Source organism: Dunckerocampus dactyliophorus, chromosome 4 (genome assembly GCF_027744805.1).
Source record: "Dunckerocampus dactyliophorus isolate RoL2022-P2 chromosome 4, RoL_Ddac_1.1, whole genome shotgun sequence".
In the NCBI taxonomy this organism is placed as follows: Eukaryota; Metazoa; Chordata; class Actinopteri; order Syngnathiformes; family Syngnathidae; genus Dunckerocampus; species Dunckerocampus dactyliophorus.
Window position 1 is genome coordinate 22725317 of NC_072822.1, and position 18174 is coordinate 22743490.

Below are 18174 nucleotides of genomic sequence, written 5' to 3' on the forward strand. Positions count from 1 at the left end.
CACATCAGGAACGCCATCCCATTTCCCACTAATCACAGTCACGGCGAGATGCCTTCACAAACACCAGAATTCTGAACATCAACATTACAATGTATTAACACAAGCGGTTTTGACACTAACTTCATCTTGCTCAATTACCATTGTAGGCGGCAACGTAAAATAAATATTAATATTTGTTCATTGTCTTATAAATGTATTTTCTGTCTGATTCTGTGTGGGTTTTTTTTTTATCCATTTCTTAAATAAAAAAAGAATTTATGCATTTCCTGATCAAATACAGGGCAGAAATCCAAGATGAGGCTGCCACAAGCGTATTCTCTCAGCTTAGTGCGCAAGCCCTGCCTACCGTCTGAGTGCACTCAGTGAGTGCACTGAGTTGGCCCATGGTCTTCCAGTTCCTGTTTGTCGTCATTTTGCATGTTTTTCAGTTAATAAAAAAATCAAAATCAAAATGGGACTAACAAGTATTTGAAAACAAACTCTTTAACAACAATGAATTACAGTATTCTCTTCTTGTACTTGATATTCTCTTGATGAGAAACCTGTTTTAACATAAAAAACCCTCCAAATTAGTCAGTGCCTCGCCTACAATGGACCTCACCGCACATCACTGGTTATAACAGTAGTCTATCACCAGAATTTTGTATCAGTTATCAATTTCTCCTGGAGCTGTGCAGAATGTATGCACTTAAACAGCGGAATGAAGTACTGTCAAATCTTGTGTGTTTTTGCGTATTCCTTGTATTCTGGATTACTGCTGGTTTTGCTATGATAACTATGACAATTTATCGTTTTAGTTTTATTAGGGGTGTCAAATTAAAGCATTAATTGTGATTAATTAATTTATTACAGTCATATTTAGTGTGTTTTTAAAATGGTGTAGATGTAATTTTTAATCTCTAACTTTACTGTTTCTGTGTGCGAGTTGCCTTTCTATAAAATCTGTTTTTAGGCGTTGGGCTTTTTGTGCTTCAGCTGTTGGGAATGGAAAACAGTCAATCACACCCTGAAGTGGACATTGGTTGGCTATTATTGTGTTTGGGCTTGTTTAGCATCAGCTGTCTAGGCTCCCATTGTAGTTGTGAGTGCAAGGTGCGGCAAGGAGACGTGAACATGGAGGTCCAATGAATGGGAAATTTACATTTCAAAAACGCTCTAACCGCACCGTTGATAAGGGTTGAGTCATATGCCTTCTTTGTAACAAGGAGTTTGCTTACCACCAAAAAAGCTCCAGTTTAGCCTACCACATCAACGCAAAGCACCCAGTCATGAGTACAGACACAGCTATCATTAGCAGAGAAGATGTCAGCATTTTATTGAGCCACAGCAAAGCTATTCGCTAAACTAAACTCGGAGAGAGCACATCACATATGAGCAAGTCTGCGACCAACAGGCTGACAAATGTTCTTGTCAAGTGGATAGCAAGCGGAAATGCAGGTCAATAAACAAAGAGGAATACGAGGTGCTAGCACCTGTGTTGCAAACCCATCATACGAGCCACCGTGCAGGATTACAATGACGATTGAAATCAGGAAGATGTCAGACGGCGAAAAGAAAATCAAATTTAAGATTTTGATGGACAATTTGTGGAGATCACTGGACGTCAGCTGGTTCAGTGTTCAGTACTCGTATTCTAACTGTGTCAATGCGTTGTACGGACCTGATGTTTTATTTTATTTTATTTTGTAATTGAAAAAAGGAGAAAGAAGTATTACTCCCTGGTGTTCAAAACTAAAGGTTGCGGGCGGCACTTGGGACTATTCCCAAATACAGTGGAATGTAAATGGCTAGAATCTGTTGAAATCTATTAAAAACAATACATTACTTTATAAAGCCACTTTTTTGTTATATATCAATGATTTAAAGGATGAATGCATGAATTTAAGTAAAAATACCTCAATGGCTAAGGTCAATTTCGATTTTTTTTACTCCATATGTGACCTGGATCTAATTTTTTCATGTCAGTGTCTTTTTTCAAATGCGACACAGGCCCTATTCGGATGTAGACATAATTCCGATATGTATGCTATCTACTGCAGTCTGAACAGTGAGGTCGCACATGTCTGACCGATACGTCATCAAAAGGCGTTTTGCCATGTTTACCAAGACTTGGATTTAGGTATTCACCGATGTACGCAAAAGTTGTTCTTGTCTTCTTGTCTTAAAATGACTTTAAAAAAGAGTCTTACCACTTCTGATTCCGACACCCACCCGCACGCTCCTCGGAACAGACGTTGCAGCAAGTTCTCCACAAACTGCCATCGCGAAAATTCTTTCCCTCGTTCTTCTTAATCTTAATCATTTGGTTAAGGAAATGTTGACTCCTGTTGCACAAATCCATTGAAATTGCCACAAACGAGAGCCAAGGAGAGCACAAAATGGGGCAACATTTACTTCCGTAAACACACGGCAAAGCCTGCGGCGTTGTGCTTTCGCGCATGCGTGTCACTTCCCGTGTGTGTTCACATTAACAAGTCGAATTTTTTTGGTCATATGAACAAGCATATAAAAGATTGGATTTTAACAAAAAAAAACGAATTGGACATCATACCTTGAAGTGAGAACAAAGCCAAGTTGAGGGCTATTCTCAGCAATTTTTAGGTGAGATAAATTGGATCAATTAATTACAGATTAATCTCTAATCTTTTTTAATCTCTTGACAGCACTAAGATTTATGTCATATTGGTGAATTTATTACTTAGTTTTAATTTTATGTATACCATTGAAGTATTTAAAATACTAGTTTGTTCAACTTGCATGTCACAAACCTCCGCAGTGATAAAAAGGCATTGTTTTTGTACAAAATTTCTATGTTTTCCTTATTGTAAGTTTCGGTTCAGGTACCGCTTCCAAGTACCAATTTGACACTGGTATGGGATATTACGTAAACAATACCCAACCCTAGAGTCCAGTCACTGGTGCTTCTAACGAGTGTTTAAAGGTGAAGTTCCCCTAAACACACATAGCAGCAACTGGAATAAATCCAAAAAAAGTAATTTGCATTAGTGTTCAGTTTGATATCAAGTCTGTAAAGTCAAACAGATTAACTCGACGATCACTGCCCGTAGCTCCTCTGTATTGTATTCAGTTAAGTGTCCTTTTATAAGCTGGAGGACACTGAATAGAACTGCTTGTTCAACTGCTGCGGCCTACATTAAGCGGAGGATAAATCTTTTGAGTGGTCACCCAAAGTGCTCCTATGGTTTCAGACAGATTAACTGACATGTTTTTGACATACCACAGGTGAAACAACCTAAATTGTTGTCATTTACTAGGTGCTTTCTTTTCCCCCTGATTCTACATAGTAGCAATGCACCAAACACACTGTAACATTAATCCTTTTGCGCCATGAATATGATGTAAAATGTGAAATGATGTAAACCGATATCTTGGTGGCTTTCTGATGGGTCTTGCTTGACCTCTCATATAGTTCCATCTTTTGCTTGACAATGACAGCACTTGCTGGGCCAGTCTGACCGACAAGCATTAAAAATTGACCATCATCCTCTGCCATAAGTTTGGCATTACGGTCTTTGTTATTTTGTTTTAATCCAGATGTAACATCACGGGTGGGGAGAGCTGATTGTATGATCTTCTTCATTCCACTGCTTCATCACTTTTTGCCTCTATTGTGCCTCCTAGTTGAAAAAGGAGCTGCTCTGCTGCCATGGCAACCAAATCATGGCATATTGTGATGCCAGACATATGAAGGGTGCGTGTGTCCACACCATTGCCATTTTGATGGCGTATTCTGACCACTTCATGACAAATAAACAAGGATTAGACTCAAAACAGTAGGATCAAATAAATCAATCAATAAATGAGGGGCAACTGATTTTTTGTTTGTTTGTATTTTAACCTCTTTTTTAATCCTGACCTTTAACTTTGACCTAGAGAGCTTTACAGGAGTATATTTGAAGCTTTGTTACTTTGTTCCTTTTTGAGCAAAATTAAGCAAACATTTGCTGATTTCCACATTTTCCTTTATTATCAGTGTGGTGTTAATAAATAGGGCATGAATCTTCATGACAGAATGAAGGCACACTCAAAGGGTTTACATACTGTGTGCGGTGAGGCTCGTGACACAGGCACCGACTCCTTTGGAGGCTTTTTTGATACAGGTTTCTCTTTGCGAGGATATCAAGCAACACATGTTTTCAGGTACTTCTAAAGACTGGGTTATACTTTCCGCTCGAACGAGCCGCGGCGGAAATCCGATCGCGATACCGTGTGTGACTTTATACTCGGTGCGGCGTCTGCTCCCAAACTGCAGGGGGCAGCGTATCGAAAGCACACTGTACTAAACTAGAGCGGAAAAAGTTTGCCATTGTTTACTTGGCTTCCAACATGGCGACACATGCTTCTTGAAGAAGAGGAATTGTATTGTATTAAGGAAGGGAAGGTGGTCCACCCTTCCTTTGAACAGGAGTGCTACAATCGCAGCTCGTCATTCTTCCCACTACAGGGACTTGCACCCCGGCAGCAGAATGTTCTTACAAAAGGCATGCTGAACACGGCAAAAGAAAATAAAACACAAACAACTTGACTTAAAACACAAGCTGTTTCTGTGTTTCTTTACGCTTAAACTATTGTGCGTCAGGGTAGGCTGCCTCATATGACTGCCGCTATTTCTGTACTACAGCAGCGAGGATCTCCTGCTCGTTTGCAATTTTTTTCCGCGTGCCTCCGTCTGCGTAGTTAGAAAACTTTAGAGGTGCGGTGAGTGAAAATTTTTCACATGAAAAGGGCCGCCCGAGGGAGCGTGGGTGCGAAAATGACATCATTTGTCTGCACGGGGCAGCACAGACCTTGCGAATGCGGAAAGTATAAAGCAGGCTTTAGTCACATTTATTTATGTTTTCATTAACTGAAAAACATTTGTGGTCTTACCTTTTATTTGTATATGAGGTACATGCGCCCTATCCTTCTCCGGGAAAAGCTCTGATCATTTCTTATAAAATCTCATGGTGACGTTGGATATACAGTAATGGAAAAAATGATTAGACCACCCTTGTTTCTTCAGTTTCTTGCTCATTTTAATGCCTGATACAACTAAAGGTACATATATAACAATGACAACAAAAATAGCTCATGAGAGTTAATTTTTTTGGCAGTACAATATTAAGAACTTGTGGTTATCATCAAGATATCAGCTCTTAAATGAAACTCTTATGAGCTATATTTGTTATCATCATTATATTCGTCCAAACAAATATACCTTTGGTTGTACCAGGCATTAAAGTGGATCAATAAACTGAAGAAACAAGGGTGGTCTAACCATTTTTTTCCATGACTGTATTATCCTCCATCCTGGCAGTCAGAGTCATTAATTCATTCAGCAGAACACAAAAATATATTTCATTCATTGGACTTGCTGCTCTCCAGCTGTTGCTGCATTGCTGCTGTAAAAAAAAAAACAACTTTTCCTCTCTATGGAAGGATGGCAGTGAGAAGCACCTTCCAGCTCATGCATGCCCCCACCGCTTCAGGATGAGGAGAGTACTGCTGTGTATTTTATTGTTTGATTAGTAAGCATAATGATGTCACACTTGCATTAAAGACATTACACAGGATGTAGAAAGTCATGATTTATAATACTTGTATATTCTGCAACATTATTGGCGACATGCTGACAAACAGAAAGTGACCATGAAACATGAACCGTCTCAGTGCACTCACTGAGTGCACCCAGACGGTAGGCTAGGCTTGCACACTAAGCCAACAGGAGACGCTCACGGCAGCCTCGTCTTAGGTTTCTGCCGTGTATATGATCAGGAAATGTTAAAATTATGTCATTTTAACTTAAGAAAATGTTAAAAACAATTGAAATCATACAGACAATACATTTATAATACAGTTCAATGGATAAACGTTAAAATGTATGTCATGTTATCAATATTACTTTTTGAGGACAAGAGGTACAGAACATAGGTGCATGGATGATACTAGAATTTTTGAAATGTTTCATCATGACAGTAGAGTCTCGGCCTCACCTGCCTCCTCTGACCACACATCACTGTCTAATACCTTTTTTTTTTTTTTAATATCTCAATAAAATATACACATGCCAACTGCAACCTATTCCAACTTTATATTAGCGCTGTTCCTTTTTCATTTGTAATCAGGTCTTTGCACATATTAGCAGTTTCTCAGCAAGTGCTTCAATTCGTCCGGCAGCATTTTTTTTTTTTTTTAATAAAATGTCTGCAGGAAGTGTCATATGGATTAACAGTGTTCCCGATGGAGACAATTTGAGTAAATAACAATTATCCACTATCCCTTAGGGTTGTCAGTAAAGCATACTGCAAATCTGAGGCTGCAATGAGGGAAGTGAAAGAACTGTGTTTACTTTACCTTTGGTGTTTTTTAAAGAGCGATTACTACTACTATTATACTATTATACTACTAACAATACAGATGACAGTTATTGCAATAAAAAAGACAATTAACTTGCTATCTTTGATTCAATTAAAATTGAATCTCATTCTTCCAAAGAACACACAACCAATTAAATTATTGTACGCAAACATGATCCAAGATGGTGCTCGGATGCCACTCAAGTACATGAATGATGCGTCATCTCAGTGCCCTTGTGATTCTGCATAAGATTCAAGGCATTTATCATAGTAATTCGACAGCTGTCCATGTGGATGTTTTATTTGTGTGTTTGGGTGGCACATCAGTCTAAGAGCACCCTAGTTTGATGGCTCCCCGCATGAATAAGTCATGAACTTAGGTTATCCATATTTCATCATACACCCTCATCTATTATGGACGCTGTTCACTAGCTGAAGTGCTCACCTGATAGGGGCCGTCTCATCGCCCTTGTCCAGCCATTCCTGTGGAGGGATGATGTACATACACCACAACCCCCAGTTGTAGCCGTGGGCAGCATTGGCATACTGCTGCACCTCAAAGGTGTTGTATTTTATGTTGTCTATGGCTGGCAAAATGATGCGGGCTTGATCCTCTTTCATTCGGGTTAGAATAGGTTCAGCCCTTTGAAAGAAAAAAAGGGAAATATTAGAATTTAAAGATGACTATGAAGCAACAAGACTACAATCTGGATGGAACACTTGTGTTAAATCTAGTCAAGTATGACAATGCAACCTTGAAAAATGTATAACCACAATCCCCCAGATATAGCCCGATGGGGGGAGTTTTTATTATGAAATAATAAAGCTTTTTCATGTTATCCCCAAAAAATAGCATGTTCTTTACTGATGTTGTGCTTTATGTCACACATTTGACTAAACTGAACATTTAGAAAAGGCTGATCCAGTGCAATCTCTGCATATCAGTGAAGAAAAACAGCGAACATTTGTCTAAGTAAAGTGAACATAAAAAAGGCATTAGCAGTGATACTGAATTCACCAAATTATGAGTATTTACACACAGCTGAGGATGTCATCTCACATTTCACTCTCTGCCTACATGCAGGTTGCTCACTTCTCAGCAGTGATGCAGCCTGTCAAATCAGCATTATTCAACATTCAAAACAACTGCCCAGATTCATTTCCCTTGACTGTGGATGATGTGAAGGTCTTGCAAAATGAATTTTCCACGGGTCAACAAATAAAACCACATTTCCAATCTCCAGCACAGGAAAATAAATGTCAAAATGTGACACTTATTTCAGAGTGAGAATAGATTAGAGACAAGACTAAGGCCTCCTGAAGCAAAGCAACAAAGAAAAAAAATCATAGCTTGCTTCTGGGAATAGGGAGCAGGGAGGTGTACTGCAAAGCAAGTGTAGTGGGTTAGCAAGGTCTGTACTATGAAGGTAGATCTCTTTTAAAGCCGCTATATCACCATGGTAACTTAGGCTAAACTCATAATCTGGTTATGTCCAGATTTTCATCTTAAAATCATTTATGAAAGCGCCGCTGTTTCACTGATAATTCATTCGGAGATGCTGTCACCTTTTATTTGAGAACCCGTTGGACCTGGGAGCAGGAATAATTCGAGCAGCACTACGACGAGAGTGGCTTCTTCAAGATCACATTGATCCGCGAGCATTCCCTGATTAAATTCTCTATTAGAGATATAGATTTTCAACCAAGGGATAAAATACAGCTGTTTTTTTCCCATTTCTGTTGTTCTTTTTTTTTCCAAATTATCCAACTATTTAAACTTATGACTTTATTCCCGTAATATTTTGACTCTATTCTCGTAACATTAGAACGTTTTTTGCAATGTTGTTTTGTTTTGACTTTAAAAATGCAACCTCTTTTTTCTTTAATATTTTAACTTTATACTACACAGATGATGTTATTTTTCTTCATATTACAACATTATTCTTGTAAAATTACTGCAGATCGTTCCTTTTTTTTGGGGGGGGGGGGATTATATTTTTAGAATGTGCCATGAACGAATAAAAAAAACCCACCTTGTTTTGGTGATTGATGACAAGTTTGGTTCTTTTTAAAAGAACTGTTTCTTTTTGCTCGGCTCCCTAAAAAGAGCCGGCTCTTTTGGCTCCCAAGAGGCTCCTCTGATTTTTTTTTGTTTCTTAAATTGATTTCTTACAAAAATAGAAATAATACAAAATTAATTTCTAATGTAAAAATCTAATTATATCAAATATTTATTGTTTGTTTGGCTTTATTTATATGGTCAACATGGAACAGACTGCAATACTACAACAAAACTGTCCGTCTAGGGCCTAACTGATTACTAGATTAATTAAAGCTGCAAGCAGCGTTGAACGGGCCTTCGCACCCCCACGCAACTCGGGGTTCATGCAAGTCGGCGGGCACGTGGGCGCAGGACTCGACCGCCAGTATACCTAATTTTAAAACAATCCCGGCATCTCGAGCAGAAGTTTAACATGCATAATATTTATCCAGCAGGGGGCGCCATCTGAGACAATGTATATATAGTCATGGGTGGGAGGGTGACCTAACCCACCATAAAAAAAACTTAGGGCCAATTTGACATGTGGAAGGGAGTTATGACAAAAATACAATTGAATTGGGATAGTAATAATAACAATAATAATAATAATAATAATAATAATAGTAATAATAATAATAATAACAGCAGTTTCAATGGGGCAGCTTGGTGCTCGGGCCCTAATTAAAACAATAAAAATATAATCATTAGTTGCAGCCCTAATTCCTGTTGCTTCCCATTGCTTGTCTGTCTTTTTTGGAGCTTGTGCTGAATACCACATCAGAGCAAAGACACTGGTCTTGATGTCTTTATGTTACAGAGTCACAGGGAAATCACTGCCAGTGGCTACATTAGTACACTCTTTCATATGCTCAGAGATAATATCCACCATATCTTCAAAGCCAGCACGCATACGCTCAGCTCGTCATGTGATATTCTTCTAAATTTAAAAAAAGAGGCTGCAATCATACCGTGATAAATGTGTCTCTCAAGGATACTCCCACACTTCTAGTTTCTCTGCATCATTCCACCCACTGACTCTGTTCACCCTGATTCCTGTGCTCCCTCGCCTCATCTACTTCTCTTCAAATAGTGAGACCCATTTGTCTTCCCCGAGCAAAACTACTACTTATCACATGGGGGTTGGGCACAGAAGTAGCAGGGGAACAGACCAGTAGTGAACCATATGACATCATGTTAGCAAAATATGAAAATGCTCATCCAAATACATAATTCAAGCAAGATTGGTGATTTAGGTGATGTAGATTATGTATTATGACTTTTATGTTTTCACCTGCTCCTGACAAATGTTGATTGGTAGATGTTTGCTATTACTAGGGCCGTCAAACGATAAAAAAATGTGATTAATCACATCTTTGTCCATAGTTAACTCATAATTAATCACAATTAATCACACATAGACGTTTTTATCTATAATAAGTGTACCTTTGAAAGCTCATTTTAAAGTTTTTAATACACCTATCAACAAGAGACTGGATAATATGTTTGTTTTATGCAAATTTTTGTTTATTAAAACTTCTGGGTTTTTTTAACAGCTCAAACGTAAAATGGAGCTCAATGTATAAAAAAACAAACACAATGTACAGCAAGTAGACACTGATAGGGTAAACTGTCCATCACTCACATCATTCTCTTCAAGAAAATCATCTCACTAAATATAATTGTGACTAACGTTACAAATAAAGGTTTGCAAAAAATACCCAACTAGGTCAGGTCAGGTCAGGTCAGACCTGTAGCATTTCTGCTGTTGGGGAACTGAGATGTCCTTCGGCAGGTTTCCTTATCCTGCGCCATTCTCATGCAGATTTCCACCGGCTTCTCCACCCAAATCCTCCTTGGTCTTCCTTGAGCTCACCACCCATCCACCCGACCATGCATTACCGTGTGCGCTAGTGTGCTTGGCCGTCAAGTGTTTCTGCAGTGAAGCAATGACAAATTAGCTACGGTCCGCAGATGCACTTTGGTCACCCCTACTTCTGTGGCTCTTCGTCGGCATCGGGCTTGTGGCGTGGGCTCTATGAGCAAACTACAAATCTATTTGGCTTATTGGCTCAGTGTCGTGGGCGAGCGAAGCGATGGCGGTTCAGGGGCTGCGTTACAACAGTCAGTCCAAATGAGCAGCGTTTTTTGGAGGTGCACATCTATGGAGTTATATTTGTGCCTTAATTTTGAGGTAGCAGAGTCTGATTTTGAGCCACAACGTGCAATAATTACTGTTGCGTGAGCAGGCACATCGTGGGGCCCTGACTCTCTCTCTCTCTTTGTCGCTCAATCTGTGAGCGCGAGGGGACTGTGCTCCTGGCTGGAGCTTGCGGGTTGCGTGCCTGAAGAGCGGCAAGGAGTACATGCGTGTTCAGTAGTCAAAATGCTTGCCTGTTGGCCACTCTCTGGGAGGGAAGGGCACTGTTGTAATAATACTTTTTTTTTTTCTAATATTCTGGCGATAGACCAGAAAAGTCCCAAAGATCGACTTGTAGCTCGTGATCTAAAGGGTTGGTGATCCCTGCTGGAGGCAACTGGGGAAGCAGCTTTCGATACCATTGACGATGCCTGAGCAGCGTTAGAACCCGCGTCATCGGCATCAGAGTGAGAGTGGGAGGGGGAGGCTGTGGGTGGTGATGGATCTCTCCGTCACTGCCCTGATACTTCTTGGCAGCGGTCTTTGAAATTTTCTTCGGCATGATGTTGATGTTGACACTGCGACGTCTAGTGAGGTTATGATTTGAGTCATCAAGTGGCAGCCTTTTTATAGGCTACGGCACGTCGTCGCCGGCCATACGGTGCTGCACGGTTTGCATAGGTTAGACTGGCGTTGGGCATAAGTTGTGAACGCCGGCAACATGCTATGCATTTGTTGGTATAAGTTGTCTATAAGTTATAGAAACATTCGATATAGGTTACTAATACGTCATATGTATACGTCAAACTCGTTATGAATACGCTACTGTATGTATACGCACAAAATTGAAAAAAACGTCGACAGTTCAACGTATGCCATCAAAATGATCACGTCGGGCATGCGCTGGCTAAATCGTCAAAGTGTGACAGCGCCTTTAGGAAACTATTATTGTTGTTCTTATGAAAGCTGTTTGTGCTTCCATGTGACCATTTCCGTATGACTTCCCATCTGCTTCCAAGTGACCATCTTCATATGACTCCCGTATGTTGATATGCTAGCAAGCACCATGTTAGCGTCCCCAATGTGACTCCCTCTGCGCTTTGCGTTAGAGAAGGCTGCATGAATGGAGGGTGTCACTGAGAGGCTTTGTTGTTCTTTCTTCATTTCATTTCAGTTGAAAGGAGAAGGAGAAGCCAACACCCTAGAATGAATGTTTAGACTTCTCTCTGATCAGCCGACTGCAGGTTGTATTTGATTTGTCTCCTTGCATGCAATCTTTTCAGTCAAGTCAACCGTGACAGAGCAGTGGGCAGAAACTCACACGTGCCCAACAAGTTTGGTAGATGCTGTGTAGATACTGTAGCTGTGTAGTGTACAGTCATGGCCAAACGCTTTGAGAATGACACAAGTATTGGTTTTCACAATGTTTGCTTCCTCGGTGTTTTAGAGTGAGTGTTTCAGATATTTTGTCAGATGTTACTATGATACCGAAGTACAATTACAAGCTTTTCATACGGGGTCGAAGGCTTTTATTACCAGTTACATTAAGTTTATGTATAGAGTTAATATACTACTCACAAAAAGTTAAGGATAACAAGTTGTGTGTTCACTGTTGACATGTTGGACATGTGCATTCAAAAAGAAGCTCAAATGAACTTCACCTGTAAACTTTATACAGTAGTACATGTTAGGTTCATCGTGGAATGTATCTGAAATATGCCCAACTTCTTGCAGTGTTTACTTTTTTTTCTATTCACCATGGCATGCTGTCAATTCACTCTGGCCACATCCTGACTGATGGCAGCCCATTCTTGCATAATCAATGCTTGGAGTTTGTCCGAATTTGCAAGCTTTTGTTTGTCTTTGTTTGTTTGTCACAAGAGCTGACCACAAGTCCTCAAAGGGATTAAGGTCTGAGGAGTTTCCTGGCCATGGACCCAAAATGTTGATGTTTTGTTCCTCGAGCCAGTTAGTTATTACTTTGCCTTATGGCAAGGTGCTCCACCATGCTTGAAAAAGCATTGGTTGTCACCAAACTCTTGTGAGTGGTTGGGAGTAGTTGCTCTCTAGGTTTGTTTTGGTACCATTCTTTATTCATGGATGTGTTCTTAACCACAGTTGTAAGAGAGCCCACCCCCTTGGCTGAGAAGCAAACCCACAGATGATTTCAGGATGCTTTACTGCTGGCATGACACAGGAATGATGGTTTTCAGACAAGCTTTTTTCCAGATGCCAGAATCATCAGAATAAATTACTTTATCCCAGGCTTCAGGAGCCCAATCCCTCTGCCTTTTGCCAATACCAGTTTGTCCCTGAAGATTTTTCCTGGAGAGCAGTGGCTTTTTTGCTGCCTTTCTTGACACAAGGCCATCTTCCAGAAGTTTTTGCCTCACTGTGCCAGCAGATGTACTCAGACCTGCCTACTGCCATTCCTGAGCAAGCGATGCACTGGTGGTACCCTGATCTCTCTGAACTTTCTTGGGTGCCCTGAAGCCTTCTTCACAATTGAACCTCTCTCCTGAAAGTTCTTCATGATCTGATAAATGGTTGATTTAGTTGCAATCTTACCAGCAGCAATGTCCTTACAATATCCAACAATAGCCCTTATTGTGCAAAGCAATGATGACTGCATCTGTTTCCTTGGTTAACAGAGGGAAACCAACAATTTCAAGTACGACCCTCCTTTTAAGATTCCAGTCAGACAGCGTCATCTTCAGCCCTCAACCAGAGAATCACTAACATAATGTAAAATGGTCCTTTTGTGACAGGGCTGCAGTTGAAATGGTGTTTTTGGGATTAAGTTCATTTTCATGACTAAAACAGACTATGCAATCAATTGCCATTCATCTTATCACTCTTCATAACATTCTGGAGTATATGCAAATTGCTAATAAAAAAGATGAGGCAGCAGAAATTTATATTTGTGTCATTCTCAAAACCTTTGGCCATGACGGTAGATGCTCACCGAGCACCTGTGAGTCAGTGAAATCAGAATCTTCTTCCAACATCCGTAACTCAGTGAAACTCAGTGAAACCGTCAACAACCCGTGAGTCAGTGAAACCCAAGTATTTTTGAACGAGTCACTCATGAGCCATTCATAATTCATTCATGAATCGCACATCTCTACTCTCTGATGATGCCAAGAGAAACTTACAACCCATTTGCATTACTGTAGACTCAATGAAAACATCACAAAATGGATGTTATTGTGATGTGTCACTCTATTATCTGAAAAAAAAGATAAGTGACACTATACCAAAAGCATGGTCAGGGTCTTTCCTTTAAACTTTAGCCTATCTCCATACAGCCTTGATGTTCCTCGGTTAACAGAGATCACACAAATTCTAAGTGCACTCCGTTAACTTGGCAAGACGTCTGCACAAATCTTCCATTCATTCCCTAACATGCTCAAGAATCCAAAACACTCCTGAGCCAGCAAGCAACTTGCCTACCACAAAGACTCACAATGATGGAACGTTAGATATGCTCTGGAAAGGAGGACACACACGGTTTTAACAGATGAGTGCCTCATTGCCTTCCTGTATCTCCCATCTCATCTGCACCACAATAAGATGCTTATTCATCCACAACAGGCTAAATCACATTCACGCCATAACACAACAGATTTGCCTCCCTTTTTGTGCCGACTAACCTGAGAACACACACTGACAACTCTGGTTCCTCTCACTTTGCGGTTCCATTTCATTCAGGCACTTCATACTAATGGAGGACAACTTTTGATCCATTGTCTCTTTGTGGAAAACATCAGGCAAATGTTCCAAGGATAGCACACTCTTATCGAAGATATTATTACTAAACAGCCACAGTCTAGCTACAGTAACGGCACAAACACAGTAGACCTCAAGATTAATGTTTAACAAGTATAGACTCGATCTGAAGTCAGGAGTTATCAGATAATAAGATCAAAGAAAGCTCAGCATTACGGCTATTTCCGAAGAGCAGCAGGGCCCTCGGTGACTAAAATAAGACCCCCCTTAATTTTGCTGTGCGCTAAATGTAGCAGAACAGTCATGCAGGAAGAGATTTTTTCCATTTGACACTGTCACTGATAATATAAATAATTTATGTGACAGGATATTTGAGTATAATTCATCCTGTATCCTGTACATCCAATGGACAGGTGCATAAAGGCAGTGATTGTGTGTTGTATATTTTTAGAAAAAACAAAACCTGAGTTCCTTTAACCAAGGGAAAAATATTAGACGCTCTAATTGTGAGTCTTACACTTCTCTCCTGCCTAGCAGGTTCGTTCAAACAGCATATTCACAGTGACACTGCTCTCATGAAAAAGAGCAGGATCTAAAGAAAGTTAGCGTATGAAAGCAGAATATCAATTAATTGTGGGATGGTGCCACATGAAATGCACTTTTACATTCCAATCCACTCCATTTCTAAATGTGTTCAAGATGTAGGTGATAAGATTTGAAGGTAAATGGAAAGGTGCACTAGGAAGCACTCAGAATAGCTCCTTTGTTTCCGTTGTCATTCTAAAGACCATTATAGACTTCAACGTACCATGTAGACGCACACATTATATACTGTATATACCTGGTGCAGATTAGTTGTATTTGTATCATTAAGAACTTCACCAGTGTGACATATTCTTATAAAACCTACAATACAGGAAACCTAACATTCAATATTCATAGTTTATTTCTAAAAAATACATTTCATCCTAACCCAGCACACGAGCATCTCCAGCAATCGCCTGGCAGGGAGCGCATTACTGATTAATCATTAATAACCTGAGATTGCAACTGTGCAGGGGTTTCAAAAAACAATAAATAACAATTTCCTTGTGCCTCTCCTCTGCAGTCATGGGGTTCAAGAGTGGCAGACAGAAGGTCCAAATCACAACACTCCCCCATTTCCTGTCATTAATCCTGTTTATTTGCCAAGTGAGGCAAAGAAAATAGCTCCATTTTGAAGCAGGGCCCACTTCTGTCACAGCTACAAACGAAAAAAAAATGTCAATGCAGATGAGGTAAAACTAAATCCATATACAGTACACAAATAAAATATTTTCGTTAAGCACAAGTATGACCAAACACTGCAAAGATGTTGAGTGCTGAGAACTCCACATGTTGTATTTGCTAAGTGAGAACACTGGTCAACTAACAATAGAGTAGATCCCCGCACATTTGTGATTCAACATTCACAGCCCCGCAAATTCTCAGATTTTTGTTTAAAAAAAATATTTTTAAAAAGGCAATTTTTCCTGAAGAAAACAATACACAAATATGTGATATGTAAAATGTACAGCATACATGTCCGCCTGTTCAGTGGTCCTTGAACGCACCATAGTTTCTGTAAGACGCAACAGTGAAACCTCTTAGTAACTTCTACACCGTGACTCCGATTCAATCAGTTCATCAGTCCTCTTACATTATCATTCATTAGCGGTGAAGTACAGTATGTGAGGCATATTGAAGAGGGATGAGGGAAGGTTCTGGAGCAATATCTGATCTATAAATGACAAAAGTCACTCTTATTGCAGGTATTCATCTGAAATCGGAGGACAACGTCAACGTCAAGTTAGCAGGAGGGTCAACAATAGACATTTTTATGGATTTTGCATTTCTTGTGGATTTTTGCCATTCGCTGATGGCCACGGAACCTGTCCCCGGAGAAAAGAGGGGATCTATATGGCATAACTTCACTGTGAAATGTAGGAGTACATAGAAAGCAACGTAAAAACTAGACTAGCTAAAGAGGTAAAAATAACATTGTGGGAGTATAATTATTGTGGACACATTAAAAAAGTGAGAGGGCTCACACAGTTAAAATGCTCGCTCACTTTTGCAAAATCACCTCCCACTTTCTGATTTCCACATTTCTTCTGTTTTCTGCTCACTCTCAGTTTTATGTTTTCCTCGCTCTCGATTCTTTACTGAGCTACGCAGTAAAATTGGAAGCAACAATTTTACTGAGAATGACGTCACGGATTAAGACTCAACTGGTCGATCACCAATCGCTACCTGGGACCTGGGTTCAGTGCTGTGTCTTAGTGATGTGATACCACTGATTTCGTGTCTGATCTGATACTGGGCAAAATTAAGGCTGGTATCGTCGATGCTGATCCGATAGAAATTCACCTACTGTGCCTGATATGTCACCGGCAGGGTGTAGCTGATAATCAGGATCCCAAGGTGCAAAGAGACAAGTGTCCGTGTAACAAAAATTTTATTCACAAGTTCACCAAAAATATAACAAGACCAAAAATGCCAACAGATAAAAAGTACAACAGAAACTCCGGTACTAGCCGCTGGAAAAATATCCAAGAAAAGGGAATAACTAAGGATAATAACTAAGCAGGGGCAAAAATTTAAGGGTAACAAAAAACAGTGCTGAAAAAAATGACAGAAACAGAAATAGCTGCTGAAAACCAATCAAAAATTACAAAGTACAACAAAAAAAAAAACACTGCTGCGAAACCGCAAGCAGAAAAAGACAGGTACTTACTAATATAGGGAATGATAGACCTGAAAGCTAAGGAACCAAGGAATAACACGGCAAAAAGAGCAGGAAACAGGTGTGCATTATAAGACAATCTGGCAACAGGTAGGCAGCAAGGCAAGGTTTAAATAGTCCAAGAGATAATTGCTATCAGGTGTGCATGAGCTCCTCCCACGTGTCGGCAGGTGTGCGTCAACAAATGACAATTAGAGGGCAGCAGATCAGCACCATAGCTCATGAAATGATACATTTTAAAAGTAGCGTATTTCATATAGCATAGAAAATACAAGACATTCAATAAATGTATTCATTAAATAAATTAGTAATTTAAATAATAATCATTTTAATTTCATAATTAATTCAAGGCCGCACGGTGACTGAGTGGTTAGCATGTTGGCCACACAGTCAGGTGATCGGGAAGACCTGGGTTTGAATCTCTGCTTGGGTATCTTTGTGTGGAGTTTGCATGTTCTCCTCGTGTGTGCGTGGGTTTTCTCCGGGAACTCCGGTTTCCTCCCACGTCCCAAAAACTTGCATGTTAGGTTAATTGGCAACTCTAAATGTGAGTGTGAATGAATGTTTGTCTATATGTGACCTAATTAGGATAAGCGGCATAGAAAATAAATGGATGGATAATTAATTCCAGTTATTTATTAAATCTGACGCAGAAACGTTTCAGACAAACATGACCTCAGTATCAAAGTATTGATATTTTGATTTGAGAATTGATATTAGAGTATGAAGAGCTATCGGAAGTTTTGATATTTCATTATCGATCCGCACATCACTAGCGCTGTGTTTTAGCCAAACACTACATTTGGAGGATCAGCGCTATATGGAGCCATGTCATCTGGAGAAGTGTGGGCTTTTATTCCATCGACTCACAAATATTGATGCGTTTGTATAATGAATGTGACCCCTTTTTTTTTTTTTAGCAGATTATTATTTAAATTGGGTAAGGTTACTATTTTTGTGAGACATTAAGTGGTGTATCTAAATACGTAAAAGGCAGCAAAAAATGTTGACTCATCAGTGACAACTTCACTCATACTAAGGTCGGTGCTGAAATGCTGTGTCTGCAGTTCCCCAAAATGCTATGCTTGGATGGAGGCTGGCTGCTGTATAAAACAATGGGTATTGTATGGTTTTGACGTATTTTACT

At 39.8% G+C, this 18174-nt stretch overlaps 1 protein-coding gene across 1 annotated transcript in view; it reads right to left on the reverse strand.

The window, feature by feature from the left end:
* galnt9 (polypeptide N-acetylgalactosaminyltransferase 9) overlaps positions 1–18174 on the reverse strand; it is a 118292-nt gene that overhangs the window by 55124 nt on the left and 44994 nt on the right. Inside the window, exon 5 of the mRNA XM_054773168.1 lies at positions 6802–6999. Within this exon, the coding sequence (XP_054629143.1) occupies positions 6802–6999 (198 nt within the window). The remainder of the gene's footprint in view (positions 1–6801; positions 7000–18174) is intronic.